We start from the raw sequence: 16,856 nt of genomic DNA, 5'->3' as shown, positions 1-16,856 counted from the left end.
TAATTCAGGTCTGTCTCCCCGTAACCACCAGGTGAACTTTGGGCCCTTCAGCCATTCTGGGTCTCAGTCTTTCATCTGATTAGGTGTTCTAGATAAGGTTGAAATGTGTAGGGCCTGAGGTGATGCAGTATGCCCTAAAAATGGACTCCTGCCCCCTGTGTATGGTCTATGGTGGGTGCCCAGTTAGTGGATAGTTAAGGCCTAAGTAAGTAACATTTTTTATAATTATAAAATTCTAGAGGCTCAATGCATGAAATTTATGTGAGAGGTTGGACCCTTGAAGCCACTGCAGCTTGGCCCTCACATTGTGGCAGCTGCCTTGACTTTGTTCAAGGTTGTTCGGCCGTCCACTCTAATTAGCATACTATGCTTTTATTATTATAGATAATATGTTTATAATGCACTTTCATGTGCATTATTTCCTTTGATCCTCAGTGACCTCATGGGTTAGTCCAGGCGTTATTTGCATTAAGAGATGATGAAACTGAGGCTTGGAGACACTGTCAGAACTCCAGCCTACACCTTCTGAACACAATGTGCTTTTCTTTCTGCCACTTAGGAAACACAAAGAATTGTTTTTCCCTTCTCAATGTAGGTTTTTTTCAGATTTCATCATCGGTGCAAATTGCCTCATCAGGGATACCTTCACCAAACCCTTAAGTGCAATAGGGTATCCCTCTGGGTGTTCTCAAAGCATCTGGCACTTAGCTCTTTGTAGAACTAATCACTCTGAATTAGAATGTTCTCATGGCTTATCTAGTAAATCTCTACTACTAGATTTCAAGCTCCTTGAGGGCTGAGCCCAGGTCTCATTCAATATTTCATCTTTGATGTTCCATAAATATTGGTTGAATTAATTGAATAGGAAAACCCAACATAAAATTTGAGAAATTTCTTAAGTCACTACATAGAAAGTTAAATGTCAAAACTTTATTACAGTTTCCCCATCCACTAGATAATTTTTCATATTGACTCTAGCTTTTATGGAGTCAACTATTCATATTTTAAAAAAATAATTTTTATCTGAAAGATCAAAATGGACTACATATACATTGAAAGTTTCAACTCACAAGCCTCATGTATCCTGCCATATTTTATGGGAATAATATTGGGTAAGTGGATTCATGAATTGATAAATCTCCAGTTAATTTGTGTGTTGCCAGATTTTCTGTTAATTGGCCATCCAGTTTGAAAGCACAAATACTTTCAATAGATAAATATACAAGTAACATGATAATTAATAATTTAACATTTTTGTGTTTTTACTGGGAATAATGAGCATCTTCCAAACACAAAGTGTGGGCTTATTTATATAATGTTCATAATGCTCACCTGGAACATAAATATCTTTGAGAGATTTTAATTTTTAAAAGCTCAGAATATGAAAAGGAAGTTTGTATCAAATTATTGCAAATAAGAAGGTGCATAACTTAAGTGTGCAAATAATTTATGTGATTTCCTTGCAATAACCTTCAGTATTTTAATCATCCTTACATAAGTAAAGGAAAGTAGATTGTAGACATGCTAAGAGAATGGAAGGGAAGAAGAAACTGTTTACCAACATCAAAAAATGTATATTCCCCTTAAAAACAAGACAAAGGCAAGAGACATGTAGCAATGGCCTCTGGAAGGGTGGCTTGCAGTACATTTTCGTTCAATTTTGGATCTAAATCAACCCTTGACCTTTATTTCTTTTGGGTTGCCCAATAGGATTTTCTGGCGGCGGCAGGTTCACTTGATGGCAGGGATCCGGCCCAGCACCATTACCAGCTCCTTCCCACAGCTCATGTCCAACGTGGATGCAGCTTACGAAGTGGCTGAGAGGGGTACCGCTTACTTCTTTAAAGGTACCCGACGGATTCCTCAGAGAGAGAGAGAGAGAGAGAGTGGCAGGCCACAGTGCCAGTGTGTTTGGAACATGTAGCTCTGTCAGCGTTTGTTCAGTGACCGTGGAGCATGCTTTGGTCACTCCTTCTCCTCGGGTGGGAGAAATACCACCCCATTGTATTGTAGCAATGACAGAATTGACAATGACTATCAAACTGTTCTCAGAGCCAACCCTTTACCCTAGTGAGGCTTTGTGCTAGGGGACAGTGCCTACGGAGCTGGTTTATGCCCCTTTAGGACCTCTTCTCGGAGTGGCATGGCATACCCTCCTGAGAGCCTCTAATGAACAAAAGCCAACATTTACCCAATGTGAGGAGAGCAATACCTTTCCTACTCTGCCAGGGCATTTTATTTACCTTTGTTTTATTTGTGGTTGGGGGACACATTTTAAGTCTTTTACTGAATTGAATAGTTAGAGACTTACAGCTCCTATTGGGTTGTAGCCATGGCAAATACCCCAGAAATGCCCCATTTATGAGCCAGCATAGAAATCCTCGTGAGTGAAGCGCACCAGTAAGAGGTACAGAGTTTTTGTAAGCTTTAACTTCTGCTTTTAGGCCCCCACTACTGGATAACAAGAGGATTCCAAATACAAGGTCCTCCTCGGACTATTTACGACTTTGGCTTTCCAAGGTACGTCCAGCGAATTGATGCTGCTGTCTATCTCAAGGATGCTCAGAAGACTCTTTTCTTTGTGGGCGATGAATACTACAGGTATGGATTTCCTTCTTTTTATTGTCCAGAGGTATTCAATGGGAAGGAAAAAACATTTTGCAGACATAAATGCAAGGCAAGTTTGCAATAGGCACCTTGACTCTTGGCCATTTACTGATGGTTGACACTGCCTTGAAGATATGGAGCCATCCAAATAATAGTGAAATGTTAATTCAATAATACCATTCTTTGGTCACTAGGACACCAAACATCCTAATCTTTTAATGCACTCATTAACTGGACCCCCAGTGAGCTAAAAGAGTGGACGCCGCACCCCCAAATACTGGGAATGCCTGGGAGGAGAACTGGCTCCCTATTATGTGAGCACCAGTGCATTTCAGAATACTACTCTGATTTTGTGCAATAGGACATGGTTATGACTATGGGCTCTTTCCTCTGACTATAGGAAAGTTCTGCTAAAAGGAAAAGCCCTTATTCCTGAGTCCTTTTACCCAACCCAGAACATGAAGATTCTTTTTATCCAAAATTAATTATTTTTTTAAAATATTATTTATTGATTTTGTACAGCGAGGAAGGAAGAGAGATAGAGAGTTAGAAACATCGATGAGAGAGAGTCATCGATCAGCTGCCTCTTGCACACCCCCTACTGGGGGTATGCCCGCAACCAAGGTATATGCCTTTGACCGGAATCGAACCCGGGACCTTTCAGTCCCCAAGCCGACACTCTATCCATTGAGCCAAACCGGTTTCGGCCAAAATTAATTATTAATCATTTCCATTGCCTGTCTTGCTGGAGGTTATTATAAGCGGATCTGAATAAGGTGTCATATGTCAGCTAATCGTGCACACAGGGTCACATCTCATTTCACCTACTGAGTTTCTATCCTTAATTGAAGGATGAGTGCAGGTTTTTGCCAATCTCTCCCTCTGCACACCTCCTCTTTATTCCCAGTTCTCACTTTTGCATTGCTTTTCCCCCTCAACTGCTAAAGAGAGGAGCACAAGTATATTCTAAGTGACTATACTTAGGGTTTGGTTGGAAGCGGAGGGCACACTTTGGTCCAAGGGTTTTTATTTACCAACCAGGCTACTTCCCCACACAACCATTTACTTTTATTCCTTCCTTTCCTCTTTCTAATAGAACCCAGTTTTTGTTTTGTTTTGTTTTTTACATTGCTCCCATCACCTATGGCTAATTTCACCCTGTAAGTGTTCTCCCTTGCCTACCAATAGCAGGTAGAAGCCACAAAAAGGAGTTTCTGTGGGTGTATCAATGCCATCATTCATTGAGATAGTCAATGTTTTCTAAATTTTATGTAAAAAAATTTGCAAATCCGTAAATTTTTTTCAGCCCTTTTGCACCCCTAAATCACTCTTTCTGTATAGACAGACTGAAGGCATAATTGATGCAATGTAGGATGCAGTCTTCCACATTTTCTCCTTCCTGAATGCCCAGGAATACTGGAAATGGATCTGTATATGTAAGGATTTTATAGTTAGTCATCATAAAGAAATAATAAAACAAGAAAGATGAGTAGGGGTCAAATCTTGTCTTTTATTCGTAAATTTTTAAAAATGCATTACCAAACGACCACATCCAACCTACAGATATTGGGCATAACTGTGTGTCAGACACAAAGAGAGGCACAGTTTACTGTCTGGGCAGGAGTGAGAGAGAATGTTAATCTTAAATCTAGCAGCAATCAATCCTTTGGCAATGTGGATCACCTTTCTGTCTCTGTTTCGTCATCTTCAAAATGGAGGTAAAAATAGTATCGACTACATAGACTTGTGAGGATGAATGGAAAATATGTGAAATGAATATCATATAATAAGTTCTTAATTCATGTTAGGTGCTCTCAATGCCCTCAGCAAGTCTCACAATTGAAAGCAAATATATGAATAAATAACTAACAACAATTCAAGTGCCCTAACAGAAGACTGCACAGGGATCAGTGGGGCAAAACGAAGAGGAAATAGCCAAGAAATAACTCTTAGAGGAAGCAATGACTGAGCTTCATCTTGATAGTAGAGTAGGAGTTTCCCAGCCGGGAAGGGGGACGGGTGGGGGTGGCTTCCAGGCAAAGAGAGCAGTTGAAGGAAAGGCACTGATGTATGAAAGAGCCTGTGTGTGTGGGAAAACCCTGAAGAAGTTCACTAAGTTAAAATGTGGGCTGGAATGAGAGATGTGGCCCAGAGATAAGCAGGGTGTGGATCATGGAGGACTTGTGTTTTTATAGGAAGATCATAGATCTTATTTTCTAGAGATGAGGGATACTATTAAATGTCTTAAATAAAGGAAGAATCTAATAAAAATTATGTTATAAAAAATACCATTCTGCCGGCAGTATGACTAAATTTGAGGGGGGCGAGATCGAAAGTCAGCTAAACCAGTTAGACCAGAAGGTAGAGAAAAACATGTTCAAAGTGTTCAAAGAAAAACTATTTTTCAAAAATGAAGGCAAAATAAAGGCATTCCCACACATACAAAAACTGGAAGAATTTATTGCTAGTACATTTTCAGGTTGGACATAAATGTCACCAGGTAGTAATTTAAATCCACATTAAAAAAAAAAAAAGAATACCAGTAAATCTAATTATGTAATTATAGAAGATAACATCAATATATATTTCTGCTCTTAACTGATTTAAAATTAACTGTATAAAACAATATGGATATAAATATATTGCTGGGCCTTTATGACATAGAAATATATTTGTCAGTAACAGCACGAAGGCATTGGGTGGAAGAAAAACTGTAGTAAGCTGAGGAAATGACACCAGATAGTGACACTGGTGTCGCACAAACAAGAGAACAAGAAAAGATACATAAGAGATTACAATAACAGTATTTTATACTTTCTCTTTTTTCTTCCAGCTTCTTTAGAAGACATTGAGTTATATAAAATAGTAATTATAACAATATATTTTGGAGTTTGTAACATATTCAGATGTAATAGGTTTAACAGTGATACCACAAAAAGAGGGGTAGGGAATAGAGTTATATAGGAGTTATGCTTTAATATCTCACTTGAAATAAGTAGTAGAAGCAGATTATGGTGAATTTATAGGTATATGGTATGCACTAAGGAAATAACTTTTAAAAAGTGAAAAAATTATGAAAGGAATTAAAATGGTTCATTAAAAATGTTTTCATTAATGCAAAAGAAAAATCTAAGGGTTGATAGATTAACAAAAAGATTTGAAGCATATAGAAAACAAAAAGTAAAATGGCAAATGTAAGTTCAATTACATTAATAATATTAAATGTGAATGGATCAAACAATCTAATCAAATCCCAGATTATCACACTAGATTAAAAATTCAAGACCCAACTCTGCTATCTACATGAGACACACTTTAAATTTAAAGATACAAATAGCTTGAAAGTAAAAGGATAGACTATATCATACTTATATATATCACATATATCGATAGATAGATAGATAGATAGATAGATAGATAGATAGATAGATAGATAGATAGATATGCAATAAGAAAGCTGAAGAGTAACTGTATCAATATGGGGGGGGGGAACTTTAAAATAAAAAATGTCAGTATGGATAGAGAGGGACATTTTATAGTGACCAAAGGGTCAATCTACCAAGAAGATATAAGAATTATGAGCCTGATAACAGAGCTCCAAAGCTGATAAAAAAATAAAGGGAAAAACAACAATTGAATAATAATAATAATAATTGAAGGCTTCAATACCTCACATTCAATAATAGATAGAACAACTAAACATCAATATAAATAAAGAAAAGACTTGGACAGCACTATAAATGAAGTAGGCTAACATATATCTATAGAATAACACTTCACTCAACAACAGCAGAATACATATTTTTCTCAAGTGCACATGGCACATTGTCCAGGATAGATGATGTGTTAGGCCAGAGTACAAGTCTCAATATATTTAAAACAATTGAAATCATACAAAATATATTCTCTAATAACAAAGAAATAAAGTTAGAAATCAATACCAGAAAAAAAAACTGGAAATTTTACAAAAATGTGAAAATTAAATGGCAATACTCTTAAAAAAAACCAATGGGTCAAAGAAGAAATCACAAGGGAAATCAGAAAACGCTTACAAATGAGTGAACGTGGAAACACAACGTACAAAAATTTATAGATGAAGGGAAGGCAGTGCTCAAAGTGAAATTTATAGATATAAAATGCCTGTATTAAAAAAGAAAAAGAATTTCAAATTAGTAATCTAACCTTTCATGTTAAGACACCAGAAGAGAAAAGAGCAAATTAAACCTAAAGCAAGCAGAAAGAAGGAAACAATAAAAATTGCAGGGGAAATAATTAAAATAGATAATAAAAAGATAATTTGAGAAAGTCAAGAAAATACAATGTTGGCTCTTTAAGAAGACCAAGAAAATTGACCAACTTCTAAGTAAATTAACCTTTGAAACAGAGAAAACTCCAATTACTAAAATCAGAAATGAAAGAGGGACATTCCAACCAATCCTATAAAGGAATACTATAAACAATTACATGCCAATGATAACATGAAGTTGACAAATTCCCAGAAAGATACAAAATGATGAAATTGAGTCAAGAAGAAATAGACAGTCTGAATAGACCTATAACAAGTGAAGAGATTGAATTCATAATGAAAGAAAAAAAGAAAGAAAAAAAACTACCCACAAAGAAAAGTCCAGGCCCAGATGGTTTCACTGGTGAATTCTACCAAAACATTTAAAGAAAAATTAATACCAATATTTCACAAACTCCTCCAAAATAAAGAAGAGGATGGAAGACTTCCCAACTCATTGCATAAGGCCAGCATTACCCTGATACCAAAGCCAACAGAGACATCACAAGAAAATAAAACTTCAGACCAAAATCTATCATGAAAATGGATGCAAAAATTCTTCAAAAATACTATCAAAGCAAATCCAGCAACAAATATAGAATTACATACAATGTGCAAATGGAATTTTCCCTAGAAATGCCAGATAGGTTTAAAATCTGAAAGTTAATATACAATAGCAATAGAATTTAAAAAGTATAAGTATCTCAATAGATGCAGAAAAGCATTTCACAAAATCTCACACTATTGTGTTTTTAAAAAAAAACAACACTCAGCAAACTAGTAATGGGAAGTGTTTTCAAACTGATAAAAGGTACTGATGCAAAGTTCACAGTGGATATCATACTCAGGAGTGAAAAATTGCATGCTTTCCCCCTACAGTCAAGAAAAAGACAAAATTTTCCATTCCCACCAATTCCATTCAACATTGGACTGGAGATTGTAGCTAGGACAATTAAGCAACAATTAATGAACTAAAAGACATCCAAACTGGAAAGAAAGTAAAACCATATTTATTTGCAAGTCACATAAATTTTATATAGAAAAGCCTAAGTAATATTTTTTTTAAAAAATATATATTAGAATAATTGAATTCAGCAAATTTGCAGAGTATGATTTCAATATGCAAAAATCAATTATATTTCTGGCCACCTCAATGAAGAATATAAAAATAAAATAGAAGAAACAATTTCATTTACAATTACATAAAAAAGAAAAGCACTTAGATATATATATTATCTGAAAATTACAAAACATAGTTTAAAGAAAATAAATAAGATCTTAATGGAAAAATATATCATGTTCATGGATTAGAAACCTTAATATTTTTAAGATGGTGATATTCACCAAACTGTTTTTACAGACTCAACTTCTTTGTAAAAGTTGTCAAGCTGACCTTAAAATTCATGTGGAAACTCATAGGACCCAGAATAGCCAAAATATCTTGAAAAAGAACAAAGTTGAAGCACTCAGACTTCCCAATTTCAAAACTTACTACAAAGCAATAGGTGATACTAACATAAGGTTAGACTTATAGATCAATGGAATAAAATTGACAGTCCAGAAATAAATTCATATCTATGGTCAGTTGATTTTATATTAATTTATATGTACACTAATATGTTTTTTTTACTTATTTTAGAAAGAGAAGGGGAGAGGGATAGAGAGAAAAACTTCAATGATAAGAATCATCAATCAGCTCCCTCCTGCACACTTTGACTGGGGATCAAGCCTACAACCTAGGCATGTGCCCTGACTGGGAATCAAACCATGACTTCTTGGTTCTTGGATCCATGCTCAACCAGTGAGCCACACTGGCCAGGCAATGGTCAGTTGATTTTGACTAGAATGCTATGGCCATTCAATGGGGGGAAAGAATGTGCTGGTGGGACCCAGGAATAAAAATGTCCACAGGAGAGGACATATAGGTCTTTAACTCCAAGAACTCAGGCTAGAGAGATAAGTTTGGATTCATCATATAATCAGGTAGTAATTGAGACCATCAATATTTTTCCATGTTCTTACAAATTCTTTGTTCCAAGACCTGGTTCCTGAACTCTTGTCTGGGATGGAACATGGCAGCTTCTCACTCTTCTCCCTTCTCTTCTTTCGGACCACTCTCCCCTCTACCCTTTGCTGCTGTAAATTACAAAGGTCCCTTCCTCCATGAAAGTCATATGATTCTTGGCTAGAAGTGGATTATTAACTTCAAAGGAGATTCCAGTTTTCCATTTCACTAGAAAAAAACCTCCTTGAAGAAACTTCCTAAAAATATATCTCTTAGATACTTTATGGAAAAAATTGCCTTTTTTGCAATCCTTCCTCACATTTTTATTTTAAGTATCCATTAGCAGACACAGCTCCTCATTTGATTCTTTAAAGGGGGCAGAATGGAGGCAGCATTGCCATTGACATGTTACAAGCATCATCACAATAAAAATCCTAACAAATCTGAGTTCTGAGCATAAAATTAAACACAGACTTTACCAAAATAGTGCCCAAATCTTTATGTTACAAAGGTGGAGAGCAGGATAATATGTCGAAAAATACCACATGAAGCATCTGTGGTACCATGCCGTTCCTAGTGAATTTAAATCTCAGAAATGACTATTTAACATCTATACACATTAATCAATATTAAATGATGAAATAATTCTAGGTCAATTCATTTTACTTGGTATTTAGGTAATTTGGTTGGTATTTCTTGTTTCACAGACAAGACCTCAGTGATGAGAAAGCATGCAATTGATTTCAACAGGTAGTTAGTAGATAGTAAATTCATAATACAAATTCTGTTCTTTTTTAACATTTAAATTCAGCTAATATTTATTGATTACTTATTATGTGTTGGGAATTTAACACAGAATTCTAACACATAAGCAAGGCTGAGTATTTTCTCTTATTTTCCCATCCGCTTTCTAAACAATCTTGAGATACCGATACTGCGATTTCCTAATACAGGTAAAAACATTGAATCAGCCAAAACTGGTTTGGCTCAGTGGATAGAGCGTCGGCCTGTGGACTGAAAGGTCCCAGATTCGATTCCTGTCAAGGGCATGTACCTTGGTTGCAGGCACATCCCCAGTAGGGAGAGTGCAAGAGGCAGCTGATCAATGATTCTCTCTCATTGATGTTTCTAGCTCTCTATCTCTCTCCCTTTCTCTCTGAAAAAAATTAATAAAATATATTTAAAAAAACAACAACATTGAATCAGAGAGATTAAGTGATTAGCTCAAGGTGACACAGCCAAATACAGTCTATCTGAGGCAATGTTTCATGTCTTCTGGATCCAAATTCAGAGGTCTTCCCCATTCACCACATATACTCATTTTTCATTCATTTAACCATTTATTTATTGACTGTTGATTAAAATACCCATACTCATGATCCTTACCTCATTATATAATTTCCTTTTACCTTCAGTAAAATCTTCAACATATCAGTAGATCTTCTTAATCTTTTTTTTCTTTATTGATTACATATGTGTCCTTATCGCCCCATTCCCCCCCTCCATCCCCACCCCCATTCATGCCTTCACCCCCCTGTTATCAGTGTCCATTGGTTAGGCTTATATGCATGCATACAAGTCCTTTGGTTGATCTCTCCCCTTACCCCCACCCAAATCTTCTTAATCTTAATCCCTCATTAAATTCTCTGGACTGCCTCCAACATTCTCCAGCCCTCCTTTCTCCACCTCTCTGTAGCCTTGCCTGCCATTGCAAACTGTTATCCTGATAAAGTGTGTTTGAAGATTAGGTAAAGATTAAACTCACTGATGATTTAGAATCCCAGGTTGAATCACAAGTTCACTTAACCTCATGCTAGCCAATCAGAGTTAATGGTTGCTGAAGCTAACATAAACCACATCTTATGGTTTGTGTGTCTACATATTGTGTGTGTTGTGGTGATAACATCTTAAAATTTATGTATGTATAAGGTATCCCCAAAATGTACACACACACTTTGAATAATTATAAAGGCAGTGTTTGTTAAAATACATTTCATTTTCAAAGTTATCAGCTATTATTAAAGTGTGTATACATTTGGGGGGACACACACTGTATAGTGTGTGTGTGTGTGTGTGTGTGTGTGTGTAAATTGTCTCTCATCCTCATGACTATGATCCATATAAGGAAGCCAGAGCTCACAGCTCTGAGCACTTGCCCTTGATCACAGAGCCTGCTACAGTCACCTGGCTGTTCATGTTGTGTCCTATGCTCTGTAACAGAAATCCTCAAGTGTGTGTCCACAAATCAAGGGCTAGCTCATGACAACATTTTTAGAAGTCCATAACAAAATAACAACAACATCACAATATTATGTATGTTGGGGAGTGGGACCTGTGTCAGGATAAAGGCACATTACTGGCAAGAACCATCTTTTATTCTGAGAGTATGTCCTTTCTGACTTTTTGGTGTTAAAGTTTTTTTTCTTTGTGAAATGGTAATGAAAATAGGTGGTAATTTTTTTGATGTTTTGATGGTAATGCTCTTACTTGGTAAAATGAAAAGGAGGTGGCCTATATTAGCTATATAGGCCCTGTCTACATAATGTCTACATAAAAGTTCAAATGAAATATTAATATGTTATTAGATAATCTCAAAATGGTGATTTTTATGTCAGACTGGTACTTTGAAATGGAGTTTGTTGAGAATAATACTCTTTAGAAAGCAGTTATAGGATAGGAGGCAAGAGGGCAGAAAGGAATATATCAGTGGTAGAAGAGCTGGAGGAAAGGAATAGTAATTTCACAATTTTGCCAAGGACTTTGCCTAGGTTTCTATAGATATGATTGAGAATTAAAATTTGCAATTGGACATTGCTTTGCTAATTTTTCTTCTGAAATTTTATTGACATATAATATTATTACCTTTGTTATCCTCTGAATATACAGGGTGTCCTCAAAAAATGTATACATACTTTAATAGCTGATAAATTGTAAAATGAAATGTATTTTAACAAACACTGCCTTTATAATTATTCAGATTTTAAAGAGACACTCTATAGATATATAAGATTTTAGATGTTACCACCACCCACCTCAGTGAACTAAGTAGACAAATAAAAATAGAAATTTTTCTTTTTCAGATTTTCCTATTGTATTAATAGTCATCTTTTTTCTTGAAAATGTATTTCTGAATTATTTAAGCTTTATCTCTATTCTCAAGGAAGATCTTTGCTCTGTCCTTTCTTACTTTCCAGACTTCCGCATCCAATTTTAATATCATGCAAGCAGATCCCAACTTGTATTAGGTTTCCCTGAAAATATTCTTTAGTGAGTCACTTGTTTGGAACTGTGACAGATTTTACCCTAAAGCAGTATAAATGGTGATTAAGTTCTCAAAATCACTCATAAATGTCTTTCAAATATACACAAATTATAACAGCTCAACTTCAAATCCTGTATCAGAACAGACAAAAGAGGATAAAGATATAGGAAGGTCATTCCACTATTTTTCCTGAGCCTAGGTCAACATTAGGCAAAGAATTCAAAATAGGTTACGTGATCTATTACCCTCCCACTGTGATCCCCTCTGTAGCTACAGACATACCAAATCCTGGTAGCAGCTTTGCTTTCTTTTACGTTCCATACCCCAAATATTTTAAGCTTTAAAATGATCTTCCTTGCCCTAACCGGTTTGGCTCAGTGGATAGAACATTGGCCTAGGAACTGAAGGGTCCCAGGTTCGATTCTGGTCAAAGGCATGTACCTTGGTTATGGGCACATTTCCAGTGAGGGTGTACAGGAGTCAGCTGATTGATGTTTCTCTTTCATCGATTTTTCTAACTCTCCATCCTTCTCCCTTCTCCTATAAAAAAAAAAATCAATAAAATATATTTAAAATAAAAATAAAATAAAATAAAATAAAATAATCTTCCTTATTCCTACCAATCAAAGCTTCCTCAATAGGACTTTCTCAGGGAAGTGGGAGAGGGAAAACACCCTGGTGAACAAAGATTAAAATGTGAACCACCTGTGCTCTATTTTGAATGAAGAGCTCCAGATGGAACAAAGGGAGCAAAAGAAATCTAAGCTTTGGGCGAGCCAACGTGCCTGGACTGTTCCTTTTTTGTCTCTATTTTTTCCCTAACTTCACACCTGATACCTTGCAGTCATTCCTTCTCATAGCGCACAGTGCCAACCCTCTCATCGAGCTGGCATGTCGGAAGATGATGGAATCCAGTACATGGTTTCTATTTTCATTTGAGCTGCAGTGAAGGTTCTAATGGCTCTCCCGGAAAGGGAGTTTGGGAAAGTTAGCTGTCACGCCCATCCTCAGAGCCCCGTATCAACCTGGCTAGTTTCAGCTTGACTTCTTTCCCAATGCTTAACTTCTGCTCAGTATCCTAAGAGATCTGTCACTGGCCTGTGTATTCTTAGCCACAGGAGAAGACATTTCAGGAGGAAGTCTGTATTATCTGTTGCCACAGGCAACTGCCCAGTGGTTCAGACACAAGAAAAAACTGTCTAAGCTTTTGGTGGGAAAGGACTTGGGTGTCCTTTCCCTGGGAATGCCATCGCTGAGAACTCTGTGCTGAGGAAGAAGGGACTTCCTTACACTTTAATGAAGTCTTCCTGAAGAGATGAGAGTTGCTCTGCCCACATACTGAACTCATAAAATGATTCACAGGATGATTCATGCAAGTCACAGTCTTTTTTACAAGCTGAGTAAGTTTGATCACAAAGAGATGCATTCACTGATTTTGAGAATTATCGCTGAATGGTGGTTGCTGATCCAGAAAAAAAAAAAATACCTAAGCTATTCGGTCAGTCATATAATCTTCCGAGAAAACGAAAGTGATGTGATTCAATTAAACTGATTTAAAAAGCAGATCTCAGTTACTTCAAGTTTTCTTGTGTCTTATCTTTACCTATTGATCTTTCACACATTTGTTCATTCATTGTGCATTTTTTGTTCAGTCCCACCTCTGTGGGCGAATAACAAGAAGCCCATGAATCAAAGCCTCTCTGAAGAACTTTCACCTGTTTGGTGAGCCAAGAAATTCATACATGGGGTGGGGATGAAGGAGAGAGAGGGAGAGAGAATAATTAAAACAGTAAATAAAGCATGAAAATATATGCAGAGTTCCTTTTGAAAGGCAACACTTATTAAATTATGGGAACATTTTGCTATAATATATAGAATAACTACTTTTAAGCAATATATCAGCCCAGAAACTCTTTAGAGAAAGCTGGTGGTTCCAGAATCTCAAGAACCTGGGGGAGGAGGGAAGAGGGAAGAGAGAAAGAGAGAGAGAGAGAAAGAGAGAGAGAGAGAGAGAGAAAGAGAGAGAGAGAGAGAGAGAGAGAGAGAGAGAGAGAGAGAGAGAGAGAGAGAGAGAGAAAGTTAAAGTAAATTATAAAACAGCCCTGGCTAAATATACATGACTAGTACAATGTCACTACAATCAATAAAAACCTCTTTTATGAAATAATACTTCCTCCAGCTATGATGAACGAAAAAGGAAGATGGAAAAGGACTATCCAAAGAATACTGAAGAGGAATTTTCAGGAGTAAATGGACAAATAGATGCTGCTGTGGAATTAAATGGTGAGTATTTTCACCAAAAACTTTCTTTGTGCAATTAATCTGGGCTCTAATGTTAACAGAAAAGTGGGTTCCCAAATGGAAGTCCTTCATTCTTATCTTTGGTCCCAAGTCCCTTATAAATTTAGCAAACCAGATTAACCCCTAGAAGAATAACTATAAAAGGTCTGCCATTATGGTTCTCTCTTTGAGAAAGGGAAGTTTTAAAAGTATACCTTCAATCCATTAGTCAGCTACATTATAAAGTTTACCTGGTCAAAATTATCATTTTTATCTTTAAAATGCACATACTCTCAACTTTCCCAGTGTCTTTCCCCACTCCATCACTCAACTTCTGAAATTCAACACATAGTTTATAGTTTGGGAAGGTGATTTGAATTGAACTGGGTTGAATAAATTTAATTGAGTCTTTTGGACCAGTCAGCACCTTCTTTTTGAGAATATAGCGCAGAGCTGGACACTTCAGAAATGTAAAGACAGTTCCAGATATGGTCTCTGCTCTGCCAAAATGGTTAATATCTTTGGGAAACCCCTCCATCCAACAGAGATTAAATTGCTAGGAAACAAGGCTATTTATAATCTGGTGTTGAATCATGTAGTGGTCTTCACAACAATAGCGAGAGGTGATCTGAGAAAGAAAATATCAGAACCAGCATTCATAGTTGGAGAGTTCATGGTGGGACTTCAGCTAGAAGTTTGACTAGGGAAAGAAAGGGGAGGGGACTTCCTGGAGGGGAACAGCCTGAGCAAAAGCACCAAGCATCACTGAACTTGACACATCAGATGACCCCAAGGAGAAGGCTGGACCTGGCCAGAAGAGAGAAGGAGAGAGGTGATTGAGAAGTTAGAGGTGGCAGGTCACAGAGCTCAGTGAGAACCACGCAGAGGGCTTGCTAACTGCCACCTGACACACATTCCCAATTCCCCTTTGGCACCACATGAAGAAAATGACAGTTACAAATCCTCCCACTTATAAATTTGCGAGTCATTTTCAGTAACCACAATTTCAACTTTGTCTCTTTTAGGCTACATTTACTTCTTTTCAGGACCAAAAGCATACAAGTACGACACAGAAAAGGAAGATGTGGTTAGTGTGCTGAAGTCTAGTTCCTGGATTGGTTGCTAAAGAGGAAGGTCTAATCTTTCCTAAGGACTGAAGAAGACTGCAAGCGGCTGGTAACTGAATTTAAGGACTCAAGCAGAAATTAGGGTAGGGATTTTTCCCATAGCCTTCAGTTCTAAGGGCAACTCAGAGTTCATTGAAGAGAATTATACTTCTACAATTTTTTTATAGTTGTGGATTCATAATTTTAATCCAAATGAGAAATTCCTATGTGGTCAACTTCACACAAAATCAGAATCAAAAATAGTGTACTCTTCAGTTAGACACTCATTTCTTTTCTTACCTAATATCCTGAAGTAAATTGATAACTTTGGATTTCACTTCCAAGAAGAGCCTACTTGTGGATTCCCTGACAGATATATATATATTTTTTTTTGTAGGAACTGGTCATTACCATACAAATTATAATTAAATTTGTGGCTTCTGTGGCCTTAACATTTGCTATCATGAATACGAATTTATCCTTTTGTGCTTTAAACAAAAGTGTGTAAGTTTTGTTTCTCATTTTTGTTTGTTTATGTGTAAACATAAACAAAGTAGGTTATGGTCTTTAAAGTAGGTTATGGCAGGAAAACCTATTCAAGTAAATTTTCATATGAGGCCAGAGGTAGGCATTTTGCAACAGAAAAACTTTTAACAAAAGCCAATTAAAATGTTTTATAAGAACAATTTCTTCATTTCTCTTTTCTGTTCATATTTACTAGCTTCTATCACATTTTACTTGGCAACACATTCCTTGTGTATATATATAAACACCTCAAACCTTGAGATAGTATTGTGAGTATACAGAGCTAGAATAAATATCAGTAATTCCCTCTACTTCCTGCTTCCGGACAATAAAATGCCCTCAATGAGTGAGGCTCTTCTGAACACTTTTTTATTTAAGGGAGTTCATCTTTTGTTTCTGTTTTTGTTACTTCAAGCTGAACCTTTTTTTTCTACTTGTCATTAATACAGATAAAACATAGCTGCCTGTCATTATTATGATTTTTTTTTTTTACATTTAGAATGTAAGGATTCTAAAACACATTAGTGGTTCTGAAATTAGATGATAAAATACATTTAACATGCTTCATAGACTGCATGGAATATCTGAAGTGTTCAACAGATGCTAGCTATTATTGTTACTGTCATTTGTTAAATTTGTTTCATACGCTACACAGACAATAGTGTGGTAGGCCGAGAGACAGGGTTGAGGGGGTCAATGGGAGAGAAAAAGCGGGTATCTGTAATACTTTACACAATAAAGATACATTTTTAAAGATAAAATAAATAAAAATAAAAGCTTTGGGGC

General features: G+C 36.3%; 1 protein-coding gene across 1 annotated transcript in view; it reads left to right on the top strand.

The window, feature by feature from the left end:
• Window positions 1-16,011, top strand: part of MMP20 (matrix metallopeptidase 20) — a 39,247-nt gene extending 23,236 nt beyond the window's left edge. Inside the window, exons 7-10 of the mRNA XM_036427222.2 lie at window positions 1,711-1,847; window positions 2,445-2,601; window positions 14,339-14,442; window positions 15,465-16,011. Coding sequence (XP_036283115.1) covers window positions 1,711-1,847; window positions 2,445-2,601; window positions 14,339-14,442; window positions 15,465-15,565 — 499 coding nt within the window. The 3' untranslated portion in view covers window positions 15,566-16,011. The remainder of the gene's footprint in view (window positions 1-1,710; window positions 1,848-2,444; window positions 2,602-14,338; window positions 14,443-15,464) is intronic.
• The last annotated feature ends 845 nt before the right edge of the window (window positions 16,012-16,856 follow it).

Source organism: Pipistrellus kuhlii, unplaced genomic scaffold (genome assembly GCF_014108245.1).
Source record: "Pipistrellus kuhlii isolate mPipKuh1 unplaced genomic scaffold, mPipKuh1.p scaffold_m20_p_9, whole genome shotgun sequence".
NCBI classification, from domain to species: Eukaryota; Metazoa; Chordata; class Mammalia; order Chiroptera; family Vespertilionidae; genus Pipistrellus; species Pipistrellus kuhlii.
The sequence above is the reverse complement of the archived record's forward strand: the minus strand, read 5'-3'. Positions and strand labels throughout refer to the sequence as shown.